Below are 15,599 nucleotides of genomic sequence, written 5' to 3'. Positions count from 1 at the left end.
TTCAGGGTCAGCATTCTGCCTTTTCTCATTATGCCACTCTAGGTATGCACGTCACTGTTTATTTATTTTCCTCTCTGTCGCTTACAATCATCGGTCTCCGACACTATCCCCGCGACCCCCACGGCCCCTGGGGATGTGGCACCCTCTTTCCCCATCTGCGAAGACTTCTTGGAACAGGGACCTGGGGAACCTCCATGAAATCCACCTCTAAAAAGGGTGTTTCGGGCACTGGGAGAAGCCTGTATTCCCGGGCCCCTCCCAGAGCAGGAATCTGGGGCCCAGGTTGGGTGCCAGCCTCACCCAGGGTGTAATTAGGGAGAGGGAAAGGGAGGAGGTAAATCCCTGGGGGGAGGGTGGGGAAAAGGGCTCTTCGGGGTTAAAAGGGAGGGCCTGAAAGGGGTCCCTGGGCAGAGGATTACCGGCGGCCCACACGGCAGGACTGAGGCACTTCCCCTCCACGACTCCCAGGTGAGCGGCATGCACCTCACCTTGGCTGGGGTGGGTCGCGAGAGCACAGGTGGGGACCCTCGGGTAGCGGACAGGAGACTTGTTCCAGCCTTAGTTTCCTTATCTACGGGACGCACTTCGGAGCCTCGAATCCCCAGCCCACCTGTGAAGGTAGGCGAACCCCGAAGCGCTGAGAGGCTGGCAGCCGGGACAGCCCCGGCCAGGAGAGCGCTCCCCTCGGGCGTAGGGAGAGCAGGACGCCAGAGCGGCGTCATTAGGGTATTTGCGCCCATTACGCCTGTTCAGGCCCCGATCGCCCGTCTGCCCAGCCCTGCGTTTGTCGGCCGCAAGTTAAACGGGTCCCCGCGGGCTGGGGTGGCCCAGGACGGGCGGACGGGCGTGGCAGGCGGGGGTCTCTGACCCGGCAAGTGTTTTGAACCGTCCCCCGCCCACCCGCACCCCCCCAGCCTAGGTCCTGGCCATGAGACCCTCACACCTCCACCTCTCCGCCGCCTCCGGCCCTTGGGGCCTCGAGAACCTTCTGCTGCCGCTACTGATGGCGCAACTCTGGGGTGAGGCCGGGGACAGGGCTCGGCGGGAGGCGCCGGACACCGGGGGCGATGGCAGAGTGGGCTCTTATCACCAAGCCCCGCACACTTCTCCTCCCCTTGGGACCCCAGCACTCACCCACAGATCCGGAGAAGTCCCGCCCCAAGTCAGACCCGCCCCTCTTCTAGCTCCGCCCTAGGTATCCCGCCCCCTTCACTCTTCCGAGATCCGTACTCCCCCTTTCTCCTCGCCGCGTCCTTTCCCCGCCCCTTCTTACTTCGCCCGATTTTACCCCAAGTCTTGCCTTAAGAGCCCTCTGCCCTCACCCCTTCTTCCGGCGAGTTGCGTTATTCCCACCACTACTTTCACCCACCAGGACCTGCTTTCTATCCCCGCCCCTTTCCGCCCCGCCCACCTTAGCCCCGCCCCTTCTGCCCCGCCTTGTTGCATTCCCGACCTCTTCAAGCTCGCTGCAGCGTCCCTGCTCCTCCAGACCCAACCTGTTAGGTCGCCTTACTCCATTCTTAACCCCGCCTCCTTGCCCTTTCACGCCGTTCTTCTCCGCCCACTTCCATTCAGTTCCTTCAGGATCCCCAATTTCCACGTACACTCTCGGGTTCAGGCTGTGCCCCCCCCGAAGCCCCGTCCCATGGCCCCACTCGGATCCCGCACCCAGTGCTTGCCCTGCTGTCCTGCCTGCTCTGATCTCCACCTCCTTTCTTTCTCCAGTCGCGGAGGCTCTGCAGCTCCCCGGAAACGACACGCACTCTCTCTCCGTGGCCTCCAGCGCCCCTTGCCCTTATAGGTCGCAGCCCTGGCAGGTGTCCCTCTTCAATGGCTTCTGGTTCCACTGCGCCGGCGTCTTGGTGGACAGGAGTTGGGTGCTCACGGCTGCGCACTGCGGGAAAAATAAGTAGGGAGAGCTGCTTAGGGACGCTACGGAGGGGCTGTGGAGGCAGGTCCCGGGGAGGGGGCGGGAAGGGCTGGGGTACTTGAGGGTATGGAACTAACAGCTCGATGTGGGGTCGGCCCTGGAGGGCTTCCTGTAGGAGGAGAGGTGGGCTTGTGCTGTGGCCACGAGGGGGCAGTGTGGTCTTTCTCAGAGTTTCTGGGCCCATCCAGAGCCACTGACCAGCTGATTCTGCTAGGGTTCCATTTAGGTGTAGATAGTTGTTTGCAGCAGACAGAAGCCAGGATCTGGTGTGGTTAGGACTTCAGAACTAAAAGAAATTGTTCATCTCATGAGTCCCCACTGAGGGAGGAAGAAAAGGGTAGGTTTACCAAGGTAGACCCTCTGCCCTCAATTCCTGCAGAACTCAGGGACCCAAACACCTGATCGTGTTTCCCCATGTCCCCCCAGATGAGGTCTCCAGCTCCCTTCTCCCCTACCCACTCCTCCCTCAGACCCAGGAGTCCCAGCCCCCAGGCCCCTCCCCTGCCAGGACCCAAGTGTCTATCCCCACCCCACTGCCTGTACCCTCCTTCCCAGGGACTCAGCCTTCAGTCTCAGTCCCAGTGAAGGCTTTGCATCCATGAGACTCTTCCCTCCCCAGGCCTCTGTGGGCTCGAGTTGGGGATGACCACCTGCTGCTTCCCCAGGGAGAGCAGATCCGCAGGACCTCTCTTCCTATTATCCACCCCAAGTACAAGGGCTCGGGCCCCATCCTGCCCGGGCGAACAGATGAGCATGACCTCATGCTGCTGCATCTGGCCATGCCCGTTGTGCTGGGGCCTCGAATCCAACCTCTACGCCTGCCCTATCGCTGTGCCCAGCCCGGAGACCAGTGCCAGGTCGCCGGCTGGGGCACCACGGCCTCCCGAAGAGGCAAGAACTGGGGGCCCTGGGGCCTGTATCTTGGGGAAGGAGGACGAGGGGCCTGGACTCCTGGGCCTGAGGGAGGGGCATTTGGGAGCCTAAAGCCTGTGTTGGGAACAGTCTGGGTATCTGGGCTCCTGGATTCTGGAGGATTGGGGGCCGGACCCCAGGATTACCTGATGTTTTCTCCCATCAGTGAATTACAACAAGCGCCTGAGTTGCTCCCGTGTCTCTATCCTGAGCCCTGAGGAGTGTGACGTCTTCTATCCTGGCGTGGTCACCAACAACATGATATGTGCAGGACTCAGCAAGGGTCAGGACCCCTGCCTGGTAGGAACTGGCCAGAGAGGGTCTCTGACTCATGGGAGCAGCATAGGGAGGTTATGGGAAAACAGACATCCCCAACCCCATAGCCACTCCCAGCCCAATTTCATCCCCACGTCCAGCACTATCCCATTCCTACGCCAACATCAACCCCATGTCCAACTCTACCTCCTTGGGTCCACCTTCTCATGCCCAACCCTGTCCCCAAGTCTACTCTCAAGCCAATCCCCAGCCCTAACCCCCTTCCCACCCCATCCTCAACCACATTCCCATCCTCAAGCCATGCCTAAGCCCCTACCTCAGCCCTATCTCTAGATCCAGCTCCATCCCTCACCTACCAAGAACTACAGTCCCAGCTCCATCGACTCTCCATTCTCATCCCCCACCCAATGCCCCCAAACCCCAAGTCCAACTCCATCACAACCCCACCCCACCCCAACCCCAACCCAGCTCCAACCCTACCCAACACCTCCCTTCCCCATCACTACCCCAGCCCCCAAGTGGCAGCCTTTCCACTGGTGTATTTATTTGATCTCTCCTTCCTCCCACCCCCAGAGTGACTCAGGTGGCCCTCTGGTCTGTGATGAGACCCTTCAGGGCATCCTTTCATGGGGAGTTTACCCCTGCGGCTCTGCTCAGCGTCCAGCTGTCTACACTGAGATCTGCAAATACCGCGACTGGATAGAGAAAACCATCGGCTCCAAGTGACCCAAAGGCCCTGCAACTGCTTCGCCATCTGCCCTCTTCCTCCTTCCTCCCCTCCTTCCCCCGCAGACAGCTGGACTCTCCCCCTGCCCCACTCAAACTTCTGTCACCCATCCACACCTATTAACATCTCTCGTCTTCCCTCATGCCTCCTGCCCACTGCTGTTCTCTGCCCGCGTTGAAGCCAAGATGCAGAACGTGGTGGCAAAGTTTTGTTCATGAGAAACGAGGAAGCCGGTGGTCACTAGTCTCTGAGAGAAGTTATCAATCACCCAACCTGGCTTCCTCCACCACTCCCTGATGTGTGACCTTGGGCAAGCCAAGCGTCTTCTCTGAGCCTCAGTTTCCTCACCTGGAAAATGGGAACAATGAAGTGTGTACCTCATAAACGTGTTATGAAGAGACTATAACGTGTGTAGATTGTTATGGTCATTGTCATGCAAAGTACTAACACGGTGGGTAGTGAGTTCTGATTAAATGGCAACAGGTCCTGGTGGGAATGTGTGGATTTTGTGTCCTGGGGAGAAAAGCACAGGGGTACCCTACCATCCCAACCCCCCATACCATCCCCATCCCCATCCCTCAGGGCTGATGGGAGAATTACATTCCTCACCCTCCTGTCAAGTTCCATGAAGCACCTCTTAACCACTTCCTTCTTCCCTCCCACTGTTTCCCATGTCTGGGTCTACCCAACACCTGTTCCTCCTGTCCCAGGAGGAACTGGGCTGTCTCTGAGTCATCTGGTACCTTCTGTGCCTTCCTGGGGCCACTGGAACTCAAGGGACCTCACCCTGCATCCGTCTCAGCCTCTAAGACCAGAGGACCTCACCCCACTTCAGTTGCTCAGTTTATGCAAAGAAGCCCTCTGAAATTTAGAGGAAATTTTTTGGTTTCTTTGTTAGATCCGTCCCCATCCCCTCACCTACTACCGGCTCCAATTCCAGCTCTACCACGTCTCCATTCTCATTCCCTGATCCAACACCCAGACACCCTAAGTCCAGCTCCATCCCCACCCCCATCCCAAATTGGCTTTGAAATTTTGTCCTGAAAATTGGGAGGAGGGCTTCTTGTCCTGTCCCTGAAACTGTCCCTGTGTAAATATTCCCATGCTGGGGGCTATTATACACAAAATCCAGGCAAAGCTAACAGAAGTTTCAGTGTCTCCACTTAGCCCAGACTTTGGAGTGGTAACGTAAGCAGAACACATGCACAGTAGAAATTTTCCATCCAGCACAGGTTGTTTTGTCCACTTGCACACCCCTCCCCCCCCTTTTTTTTTGGCGAGGCTTGTGGGATTTTAGTTCCCCGACCAGGGAACAAACCCGGGCCCTTGGCAGTGAGAGCACGGAGCCCTAACTACTTCCCTGTTTCCCTTTTCAAACACCAATTTATTTATTTAAAAATACAGTATTTCAATTTCATTTTATTTATTTTATTTTTAAATATTTATTTATTTATCTATTTATTTATGGCTGCGTTGGGTCTTCATTGCTGTGTGTGGGCTTTTTTCAGTTGCTGTGAGCAGGGGGTACTCTTCGTTGCGCAGCCTTCCCATTCCAGTGGCTTCTCTTGTTGCGGAGCACGGGCTCCAGGCGCGTGGGCTTTAGTAGTTGTGGCTCGTGGGCTCAGTAGTTGTGGCACGTAGGCTTTAGAGTGCAGGCTCAGTAGTTGTGGCGCACGGGCGTAGTTGCTCTGTGGCATGTGGGATCTTCCCAGACCAAGGCTCAGACCCATGTCCCCTGCACTGGCAGGTGGATTCTTAACCATTGGGCCACCAGGGAAGCCCACACCAATTTATTGAGCACCTGTTGTATGGCAGGCCCGGTGCTGGGCGCTGGGAACACAGTGGTGACCACAAGGTCCCTGCCCCACAGAGCCCACAGGAGATCGGGGCACAGGGTTTGAGCAGAGACTACACAGCTCTCTTCCGCTGACTATCCCCCCACTCCTATTAGCACACCCAGGAAACATCAGTCAGGCTTATCAGCTGAGTTCATTACGCAAGAATCAGAAGCGAAGTAGGTAGGAACTCAAAAACTCGATTCATTTTTAAAGGTAATTCACCCATTCCTTTAGTCACATCATAAATGTTTACTGAGCCATGTCCTATGCCAGGTCTTAGAGATGAATCAGAGTGAGCCCTACCTTCAGGAAGCTGCTAGTCAGGTCAGGAAGCCTTGCGTTCTTGTCATTTGGGTCTCCATTTAAAGGTCACTTCTTCAAGGAGGCCTTCCAGGATTGCCCTGGCTAAAGGGGTCTCCCCCTGTACTCCTCCTCCCTGGCCACTAATCCATTGCTCTGTTTATTTCTTTTGCAGCACTTGTTATAGCAAAAATGATCTCATTTATCTGTTTACTCCATAATGGTCTGTCCCCTACTTCCCCTCACCCAGTCAATGTGGGCAGGGACTCTGATTAATTCACTGTGGTTTTCTAAGCACCTGGTCTGATGCTTGACACACAGAAGGCATTTAACACATTGTTGAATTAACAAATAACACAAATTGATCAGTGCTGTAACAGAAGGAGGCATAGGGTGCCCCAAGAGGGCCTAAGGACTCCTCCTGAAGGAATCGGGGAAGGCTTCTCAGGTGAGGGGATATATGCATGGGGTTTTAAAGGATCAGTAGGAGTTCACCAGGAAGCAAATATATTTCTGTAACTCACTGTGTGACTTGAGCAAAAAACTTGAATGCTCTCTCTACCACAGTTATCCCCACTATGAAATAGAGATTGGTTAGACCCTTGTGAGAATTAAATGAGAAAGCATACATGAAATGTTTAGCCAACTGCCTGGCACAGAGTAAACAGTCAATAAAGTTAGCAATCAAAATGTTCTATAGGGCTTCCCTGGTGGCGCAGTGGTGGAGAGTCCGCCTGCCGATGCAGGGGACGCGGGTTCGTGCCCCGGTCCAGGAGGATCCCACATGCCGCGGAGCGGCTGGGCCCGTGAGCCATGGCCGCTGAGCCTGCGCGTCCGGAGCCTGTTGCTCCGCAACGGGAGAGGCCACAACAGTGAGAGGCCCGCGTACCGCAAAAAAAAAAAAAAAAAAAAAAAAAAAAAGTTCTATAAAGCGGTTAGTATGACACTTAGCACGTAGTGCGTGTTCAGTCCCTGGCCTCGAGGACTTCTCAGTCTGCAGAGGGTATAAGGCAACTGCAGCCATGGATAAAATGTATTATGATGGTGGCAGTGCAGGGCTCTATAGGTGAGGGACAAACATATTTATTGAATGCCTACCACAGTTGTAAGCGCTTCATATGTGTTAACTCACATAATCCTCCCACAACCCCAGTTATTATTGCTACTTAATAGATGGAGCAACTGAGAGAGGTCCAGTGACTTGCCCAAGGTCACACACTTAATAATTACTAGCATTGAGGTTTGGACCCACATGGTCCAGCTCCACAGTCCATGCTCCAAACCACTAAATCATGGTGAGTTGTACACATTCAAGGGGAGCCCAGACCCAGCCTGATAACCAGGCTTACAGCAACAGAAAGTGGAAGAAGCCTGGAAGTGCCCAGGCTGGAAAAGGTGGACTCTGCCTGGAGAAATCAGAGAAGGCTTCCTGGAGGAAGGGGCATTTAGGTTGGATCTTGAAGAATGAGTTGGAGTTCACTGGAAAAAGAAAGATGTGGAGAAAGACATTCACTCATTCAATTAACATCTCCTGAGGCCCCCCCATGATCCCAGCCCTGAACAGGGTGATGTGAGGGACACGGAGATGAGTCAGATCTGGGCTTGGCCCTCCAAGGGCTGCCCATCTGGTGAGAAGGAGGGATGGGGGGAGAGGCAGGAAAGATGAGGCAGGGAAGGACAGTGGAGGGGAGGAGATGGGTGGAAAAAAACAAGACCATGTTCTCAGGACTTAGCCAAGATATGGTGGCATTAAGAGAATGGGAAAAGTGCTTAGTTCCACCTAGGTTGGGCACCTGGATCCTTGGAGTGGTGAGGATGTGAAAAAGGAAGTAGGTTATCACAAGAATGAGTTAACCCAGCTGGAACCATGCTAGGAGAGGCCTCTGTCCTCGCGGAAAGGGGCCCAAACCCCCAGTGCAGGGAGGGTTCTGTGGGTGTGTACCTATGTGCAGCTCTCTTTGTAGCCTCTGCCACTCCAGACAGTGTTTCTGTCTCTCTTTCCTTACCTCCTCCTGCATCCTTCAATGTCTTCATCCCTCTGTTTTGTTTTGTTTTTCTTTCTCCCTCTTTCCCTGCCTCCCCCCATCCTGCCTTCTTGCTTGTCTTTTTGCTCTGAGTCCTGACTCTTTCTCCCACTCCTTGCCTGATTTCTGGGAGGTCCTTCTATGTAAACCTCCAGCCTGCCCAGTGCCTTGGTCCCAGCCCACTGCAGCTACATTCAAGATAAACTTTCTTCCACCCCAGGACTCCACTTGAGGGATCTTCCTCCTTTCCCTCTTCCTCCTCCAGGCCACAGAATATCCTGTATGTAGATGCTGTGACCAGAAGTCAGGGTTACTTTGGGCTCCTCCCTCTGGTGAACCCCAGAAGGACTATACGACCCAGAGCCCCTCCCCCATTTAGCAGGATCCCTGAGCCCCTCCCCCACTTAGCGGGATTCCCTGATGCTGCAGGCCACCAGCTCATCCTGACAAGTGGTCTCTCTCTGTGCTGTCTTCCTTCCCAAGGCCCCCGGGGAGGAGGCTTCCCCCTCCCCCTGGAGTATTTCCCAGCCCAGATTAATCACCGGGGCGGCCCCAGGGAGGAGGAATATAGTATGATTTACCGTAAAGAAGCACGGACTTGGAGAGCAGGCTCGAGGACCAAAGCACCCTGGAGGTCATGAGGCTGGGATTCATCTGTGCTCTGCTTTCTCTCCTGGAAGGTGAGGTTCCTGCCGTCCTGCCATCATGCTGCGCCTCCATGGCCCCCCAGCGCCCCTCTACCATGCTCTTTGTCGCCCAGGCGCCCACTCCTGCCCTCTAGGCATCCCAGCATCTGTCCCCAGCCCGCCCAACCTGGCTCTTCACCAACCCTTCAGCCTCTCACCCCCACCCCAGGGCAAAGCTGGGCAGACACCCGAGCCATCGGGGGCAAGGAATGCCGCCCCAACTCGCAGCCCTGGCAGGTCGGGCTCTTCTTCCTCACCCGACTCTTCTGCGGGGCGACCCTCATCAGTGACCGCTGGCTGCTGACAGCTGCCCACTGCCGCAAGCCGTGAGTGACCTGGGCGGGCCACTCTGGTGGGGGGCTGGAGGTCAGGAAAGGGAGAGAGCGCAAGGAGCCTCGTAGAGGAGGGAGGGAGCTGTGGGCAGGAAGAGCCGAGCCTCCATTTCTGTTCCCCAAAGTTCAACTCTTCAGAATGACAAAATGCCCACTCTCCAAATTCTGGCGTCCAGAAGAATCTGTTGCTAAGAGTGTAAGATTTGCAACGTAGACTCTTAGAAGCCTAGACTCTGACCCAGAAAAATCCAGAGTTGTAGAATCCTAAAATCTTGGATCCAGGAGATGTTACATTAGCTTCACTAAATTGTAGAATCCTAGATTCAGAGACTGGTAGACTCTGAGAAGCCTGGAGCAGCGCTGTCCAATGGAAATATAGCCCCAATCACAGAGGAAAGTTTTACGTTTTCTAGTAGACACATTAAAAAAGGTAAAAAAGAAATGAGTGCAATTAATTTTAATAATAGATTTAACTTGCCATCTCAAAATATTATTTCAACATGTAATTATCAATTTTTAAATATTTATGAATGACATAGTTTAGTCTTTTTTCTTTTTATACTAAGCCTTCGAAATCAGACATGTATTTTACAAGTACGGCATAGCTCAATTTGGACTAGCCACATTTCAAGTGCTCAATAGTTGTGCTGGATCGTGCAACCCTAGAATCTTAGATTCAAACTGTTCTAGCTACGTTCACTGAGCACAGAAGCTCACAGTCTTAGCATCTCTGAATTACAGTACCCTAGAATACTGTGATCCGTAGAATTCTAGAATCTTGAACCAAGAGAATTCTAGAAGCTTATATTCATACACGTCTAGAATCTGGTGGATTTAGTATCCCAGCATGCTCTCATTCAAGATTTCTAAAATCCCCAAAGTTTTAACCAAGAGAATTCAAGAGTTTCAAACTATTCGAATCCTAATCCTTACATTTCTAAAATCAAAGATTTCTAGAATTCTAGAATGATGAAATTCTTGCCTTATTATCTCAGAATATTAGAATTCTAGGTTCTTTGTTTCCTAGATTTCATTCAGATAATTTAAAAATCCTAGACATTTACTTATTTCATTGTGGCTGAGCCAGGTCTCAGTTGAGGTATGCGGGATCTTCGTTGCACCATGAGGGATCTTTTTTTTTTTTAGTTGCAGCATGCAAACTCTTAGCTGTGGCATGCACGTGGGATCTAGTTCCCTGACCAGGGATCAAACCTGGGACCCCTGCACTGTGAGCGTGGAGTCTTAGCCACTGGACCATCAGGGAAGTCCCCCACATCCTAGACTTTTTGATCCAGAGAAATCGAAAACATCAGAATCTCGAATTCATAAGATTCTAGAACTTGAGCCTCCTAGAATTCTAAAATCGTGGATTTCTAAGGTGTTAGAATCTTAGAATTCTAGAATCTTAGATTCTGGGCATTCTAACAGAATTCTAGAATCTACCTGATGCAGAAATCCTTTTTATATTCTCTGGGGAAAGGAGCCATCCCTCCTGTTTGAAGTTCTTCCCTCTAGGAACGAAGCACAGAGGCTATACAGGATGCTGTGTGAGAATTTCCCATCATGCATCACTCTAGGCTGGAGCCTCTTTTAGCTCAGGCCCGGACATCAGGCTAGGAAAACAATGTTCAGATTTCAGCCCCAAAGACAAAGAAAGGGAGAAGCAGAAATATGGAGGTACAAGAGATTCAGGAACAGGGACAAGTTGGGGCTGGGAGGTGGGGTTGGGACTGGTTTCCCAGACACAGAACCAAGGCAACAAGGTGACAGAGAGGGAAAAGGTAGAAATAACACCTCATACTCCTCAAACCCTGAGTTCTCAGTCATTAGTCTCATCCCTAATGTCAGAGTCAGAGTCTGGGGGATGGACATATAGACCCCTTGAGGGTCCCCAGCTATCCAGGGCATGAACCCAGAGCAGAACAAGTGGAGTTGGACTGGGACTGCAGTGAGAGGGCTTGAGGCCAGACCTCAGGAAGCATTGAGAGATGAGGGATTTGGCAGACAGGAAAAGCCTGAGCCTACAGATGACCCCAACTTGGGGATTTTCCATATCCCACCCCTTCCATACACACACACCAAAACACAGAGAGCCACTCCCTACGGAAACCACCAGATCTGTGAGGGCGGGGGGGGGGGGGGTCTGTGTTTGGGTGGTAGGTGGAGCCTTCACCTGTCTCCATGGTTCCAGGGGACTCAGGTCACCACTAAGGCTCCAGGTGGGGCAGAGAGGAAGGTGGTTTACTTGACATGGGGCTAGGAAGAGGCAGACAAAGAGATGGAGTAGGAAGCAGGGGCCCAGAGAGGGTGTGTGGCTTGTGGAGAGTCACATAGCATCCTGGTGGACAGAAGAAAGAGGACAGGGGCTGAGAAGACACCTCACCTTATCCCACCTTGACCTCTGGGACCTGTCCAACAGGTTTCTGTGGGTCCGACTCGGGGAGCACCACCTCTGGAAATGGGAGGGTACAGAGCAGCTGTTCCGGGCCACAGACTTCTTCCCTCATCCTGGGTTCAACAAGGACCTCAGTGCCCACGACCACAATGATGACATCATGCTGATTCGTCTGCCCAGGAAGGCATTACTGGGACCTGCCGTGCAGCCCCTCAAACTCAGCCGGACCTGCGTCTCCCCAGGCACCCAGTGCCTAATCTCAGGCTGGGGGGCCACATCCAGTCCTAAGGGTACAGCCTTGTCCACCACACACACCCTATGTTTCATGCCAGGGCTCTGAATCCCCTCTCTTTTTCTGTCTCTGCTTTTTCATCTCTATGTTCTATCTATCTATCCATATATTTCATCAGATCTAAATGCTATAAATTATAAGATGCATCATTATTCTACAACCCGCTAAAAACGAGAAAAGGAAAAAAGGTCCCATCTATCCTTGTATGACATCGTTTACGGGAAGGCACATCCTGATTTCAGAGATGTTTAAATGTGAAAATATATGCATCTTAGAATTGAAATAAGGTCTACGTAACTCACAATCACAAATCAGCAAATCCATCAGTCAAATTTGGCCTCCCACAGCAGTACTGGTTTTCAAAATGTCTTGAAAAAAAAAAAAACCCTCAGTTTGCTGCTGCCAACATTTAAAACCTGAGACATTTTACATCAAAGCCAAGTTTCTGGATTCCCTTGAAAAATTCAAGACTGGCAATGCTGGGTTCATATTTCTAAAATAATGACCATCGTTGGGCAGAATCAGTGGAGGCTGCCCCTTTCAAACAAGATACAGATTCTGTGGTCTGCTGCAGTTCCCCCCAAGGGCTGCTGTTTCCCTACAAGGCCCCCTCCCCCCACTTTCCCTCTATTTCTATCTAGTCTCTCTACATCTGTATCTCTGTCTCTGTCAGTGACCATCTCCCTGTAAATGTCTCCTCCCCTTTCTCTCGCTGCTTTCTCCCTGGATATCTCTGGGTCTGTTTCTCCCTATTTCTTCATTTCCTCCTCTGAGAATCCCTTTCCCCTTAAGAGGTCTCTATCTCCTGCCAAGGTCCCTCTTTTTCTCTGGGCGAGTTATATCCGTCTCTCTCCTTGTCTCTTGACTCTCTGCGTCTCTCTCTCTTTGGCCCTCTCCCCATCGTGTCCATCTGTTTCTCTTCCATGCTGTGGTTCTGTCGCTTTGTCACTTTCTCTTGTTTTTGTCTTGGGACTCTTACGCTGTGGCCCCGTGGGTCCCTCTTAGGGAAGTGGGGGGGGGTGCTGAGTGTGATGGAAACAGCTGTTGATCTTTTATGCACCTCCTTCCCCAACAGTGCAGTACCCACTCACGCTGCAGTGTGCCACCATTAGCATCCTGGAGCCCAAACTCTGCCAACGGGCATATCCAGGCCACATCTTCTACCGCATGCTCTGTGCCGGCCTTTGGGAGGGCGGCCGGGGCCCCTGCCAGGTGAGACCTCCTCTGGGAAGGAGAGGGATGGGTACCCTGCGGGGATTCCAGGGTCCTGGGGGAGAAGGGAGTTGGGGCCCCAGACTTCCTGGATCAGAGCAAGGAAGGAGCTGGGAAACCTGGGTCGTGGGAGGGGGTGGGACCAGGGCCGGGATTCCTGGATCTAAAGGAGGAGGGGACTGGGGGTTGGACTCTATGTCCTGGGGAAAGAGCTGTCCACAATGCTAGGTCCTAGGGGGAGGTGGGGGCTATGAGCCTTTACTCCTGGGTCTGAGGGAGGAGGGACTGGAGACCTGGACTCCTGGGTATTGTAGGAGGAGGGAAGTGGGAGCTTCCTGAGAGGGAGAAAGCGCCTTGTGTCATGTCCTGAGTAGACTGGCCTAACAGTTTCTCTGCTCTTCTTCTGCGCACAGGGTGACTCTGGGGGCCCCCTGGTTTGCAATGGGGCCCTGGCGGGTGTGGTGTCTGGGGGCTCGGAGCCCTGCTCCAGACCCCAGCGCCCTGCTGTCTATACTAGTGTGTGCCGCTACCTGGACTGGATTCGAAAAACCATGGAGGACAACTGAGACCGCGCATCTTAGAGGAAAGGAGGGTGGACGCAGGGTAGGAGGGTTTGCAAGACTCCAGCCTCAACGGTCTCCGCCTTTGGCTTCGGCTGGTCTGAAGACGCCTTCTGGGTATTCAAGTTCCCAACTTCCGGATATTCAGACCCCGGCCCCCGCGAACTATAGAGCCGCGCCCCCTTGAGAGGAGAGACACCTTCGCCCCTCTTGGCCCCGTATCTATGACGTCACCAGAACTGCCACAGCCCCCATGGAACGGCATCACCTTCGGCTCTACCGCAGTAAAGACATCCACTGAATAGCTCCTCCCTTCCGAGCTTTGGCCAATGAGATTTCCCCTCTGGACGCTACCCCCTGTGGCCACGCCTCCTTCGTCATAGATCCAGCCTCGTGACTTCACGGGAGGGTAGCTTCCCCCACGTGGAACTCAGGCAGTGTGTCTCTGCCCAGCTCTGGCCCGTTCTAGGCGTGTCCAGGGTTTGAATCCCGGCGGCGGCCTGACCGGGAGAAGTTGGGAGAGATTCTCTGTCCCCTCCGATCCAAGGGACAGAGAATTTTACGTTAAACGTGAGGAGACGTGCCTTCCTACCGCCTGTTTTGTGAGCTAAAGGATGGGGAACGGGTGGGCGGTGGAGGGCAGAGAGGGAACCACCACCGCGTTGCAATTCCCCATAAGCCCCGAGTAGGTCCTGCCTAAGTCTGTCTCCATCAGCCCTATTGCAGCAAGGCTCCTGGGTTCTGCTTGGGCTGGGCCCATCGCCCCCAGGGGAAGGGGAAACCAGGTCACAGCGCCTCCCAAACCTGCCTTTCCGGAATCTGCCAATCCGCCCTCAGAAGTCAGGACCAAGAAGACTGGCTTGTCTTCCATTCCAGGTTACTGACAACCCCCTCCTCCCACAAAAACCCAGGCTCCAAATTACTCCTTCCAAAAAGACTTAAGAATACAGCTGCCAGCCCCTCCTCCCTCAGACCTCAAATCCGGGCCTCCATCCCCCTCCTCCCTCAGACCCAGCAGTCCCGGGCCCCAGCCCCCTCCCCGCTCAGAGCCAGGAGTCCAGGACCCCAGTCCCATCCTCCCTCAGCTCCAGGAGTCAGGGGCCCTCACCCCCTCTTTGCTCGGACCAGGATGTCTGGGCTCCCCGGACATTTCTGTTTCACTCCCAGACCTCAAGAGTTAGCGATTCCATAGTGGCTGTTATCAATTTACAAGCATGGGCGCCAAGGGGGGAAGAGGGGAGGGTGGTGGGATGAACTGGAAGATTGGGATTGACATATATATGCTAATCTGTATAAAATAGATAACCAATGAGAACCTGCTGTAGAGCACAGGGAACTCTACTTCGTTGTACAGCAGAAATGAACACAATATTGTAAAACAACTATACCCCAATTAAAAAAGAAAAAGTTAGAGATTCCAGCCCCTCCTCCCTCAAGATTCTCCGCTCAGCCCCTGAGCCTCTCCTCGCTCATGACCAGGGTTCCAGTTCCCTGCTGCTCCGCCGGCCCCCGAGTGGGAGGAGCTGGGTTAGGGGGCTGGTGGTCCCAGTTAAGAGGCTCCAGAGTCTGTGCCAGGCAGGCAGAGCTGAAGTTCGGGGTGCCCTTCCTCCCGATCCGAATCAGTAGGTAACCCCGCCCCCCGAGCTCTGTAAGGTGAGAGGCCAGAGTTCTCAGACACAGGCATCAGGCCCCTGAGCTCCCTCCTCCAGGGCCCAGGACCTCAGCCTCAGATCCCTTCCTCCTTTGAGGCCCAGGAATCCGCACCCCAGCCCCTGCTCTCCAAGACTGAGGAGTCCCAGCTCCCAGTTCCCTTTCCCTTCAGACCCGGGCGTCTGGGATCCTAACTCCCTCCTTCCTCGGAATGTAGGAATCCAGCCCCTGAGCCCCTCACATTCAGGAATCTGGGGCCCCATCCCATCCTTCAGAGCCAGGGATCTGGGTCCCCAGCCCCTTCCTCCAGCGGGACCCAGAAGCACTACTCCAGAAGCTCTGCTTCCTCTGCAATCCCAAGACCCCTAGGATCTCAGCCCTGTCCTCTCTGTCTCCCGGACCCCACCATGGGACATCCCACAGCTGCTGCAGAGTCTGGATCGAGATGTTCCCGCTCTTGCCGTT

General features: G+C 53.8%; 2 protein-coding genes across 6 annotated transcripts; both read left to right on the top strand.

Moving 5' to 3' along the window:
- Nucleotides 1–344: 344 nt before the first annotated feature.
- KLK10 (kallikrein related peptidase 10) lies at nt 345–4,335 on the top strand. 4 transcript variants are annotated; one of them, XM_027079154.1, is made up of 6 exons: nt 345–468; nt 915–1,019; nt 1,726–1,909; nt 2,550–2,821; nt 3,009–3,142; nt 3,692–4,335. In XM_027079154.1, exons 2-6 carry the CDS (start codon nt 929–931, stop codon nt 3,842–3,844), a joined length of 834 nt encoding a protein of 277 aa, XP_026934955.1. In that variant the 5' UTR covers nt 345–468; nt 915–928; the 3' UTR covers nt 3,845–4,335. The 4 variants fall into 4 exon arrangements, with proteins under 4 accessions (XP_026934955.1, XP_026934957.1, XP_026934954.1 ...); XM_027079156.1 differs by lacking the exon at nt 345–468 and adding an exon at nt 477–618; XM_027079153.1 differs by lacking the exon at nt 345–468 and adding an exon at nt 477–726.
- Nucleotides 4,336–8,571: 4,236 nt separating this feature from the next.
- On the top strand, nt 8,572–13,612 carry LOC113605652 (kallikrein-9-like). Of its 2 annotated transcripts, XM_027079158.1 has the most exons (5): nt 8,572–8,687; nt 8,863–9,019; nt 11,445–11,710; nt 12,788–12,924; nt 13,338–13,612. In XM_027079158.1, the coding sequence occupies exons 1-5, from the start codon at nt 8,645–8,647 to the stop codon at nt 13,488–13,490; spliced, it is 756 nt and encodes a 251-aa protein (XP_026934959.1). In that variant the 5' UTR covers nt 8,572–8,644; the 3' UTR covers nt 13,491–13,612. The 2 variants fall into 2 exon arrangements, with proteins under 2 accessions (XP_026934959.1, XP_026934958.1); XM_027079157.1 differs by having other exon boundaries at nt 12,788–13,457.
- Nucleotides 13,613–15,599: the final 1,987 nt, after the last annotated feature.

This window comes from Aethalodelphis obliquidens, unplaced genomic scaffold, assembly GCF_003676395.1.
Source record: "Aethalodelphis obliquidens isolate GAN/ISIS:26980383/991018 unplaced genomic scaffold, ASM367639v1 scaffold43, whole genome shotgun sequence".
Classification (NCBI taxonomy): Eukaryota; Metazoa; Chordata; class Mammalia; order Artiodactyla; family Delphinidae; genus Aethalodelphis; species Aethalodelphis obliquidens.
The sequence above is the reverse complement of the archived record's forward strand: the minus strand, read 5'-3'. Positions and strand labels throughout refer to the sequence as shown.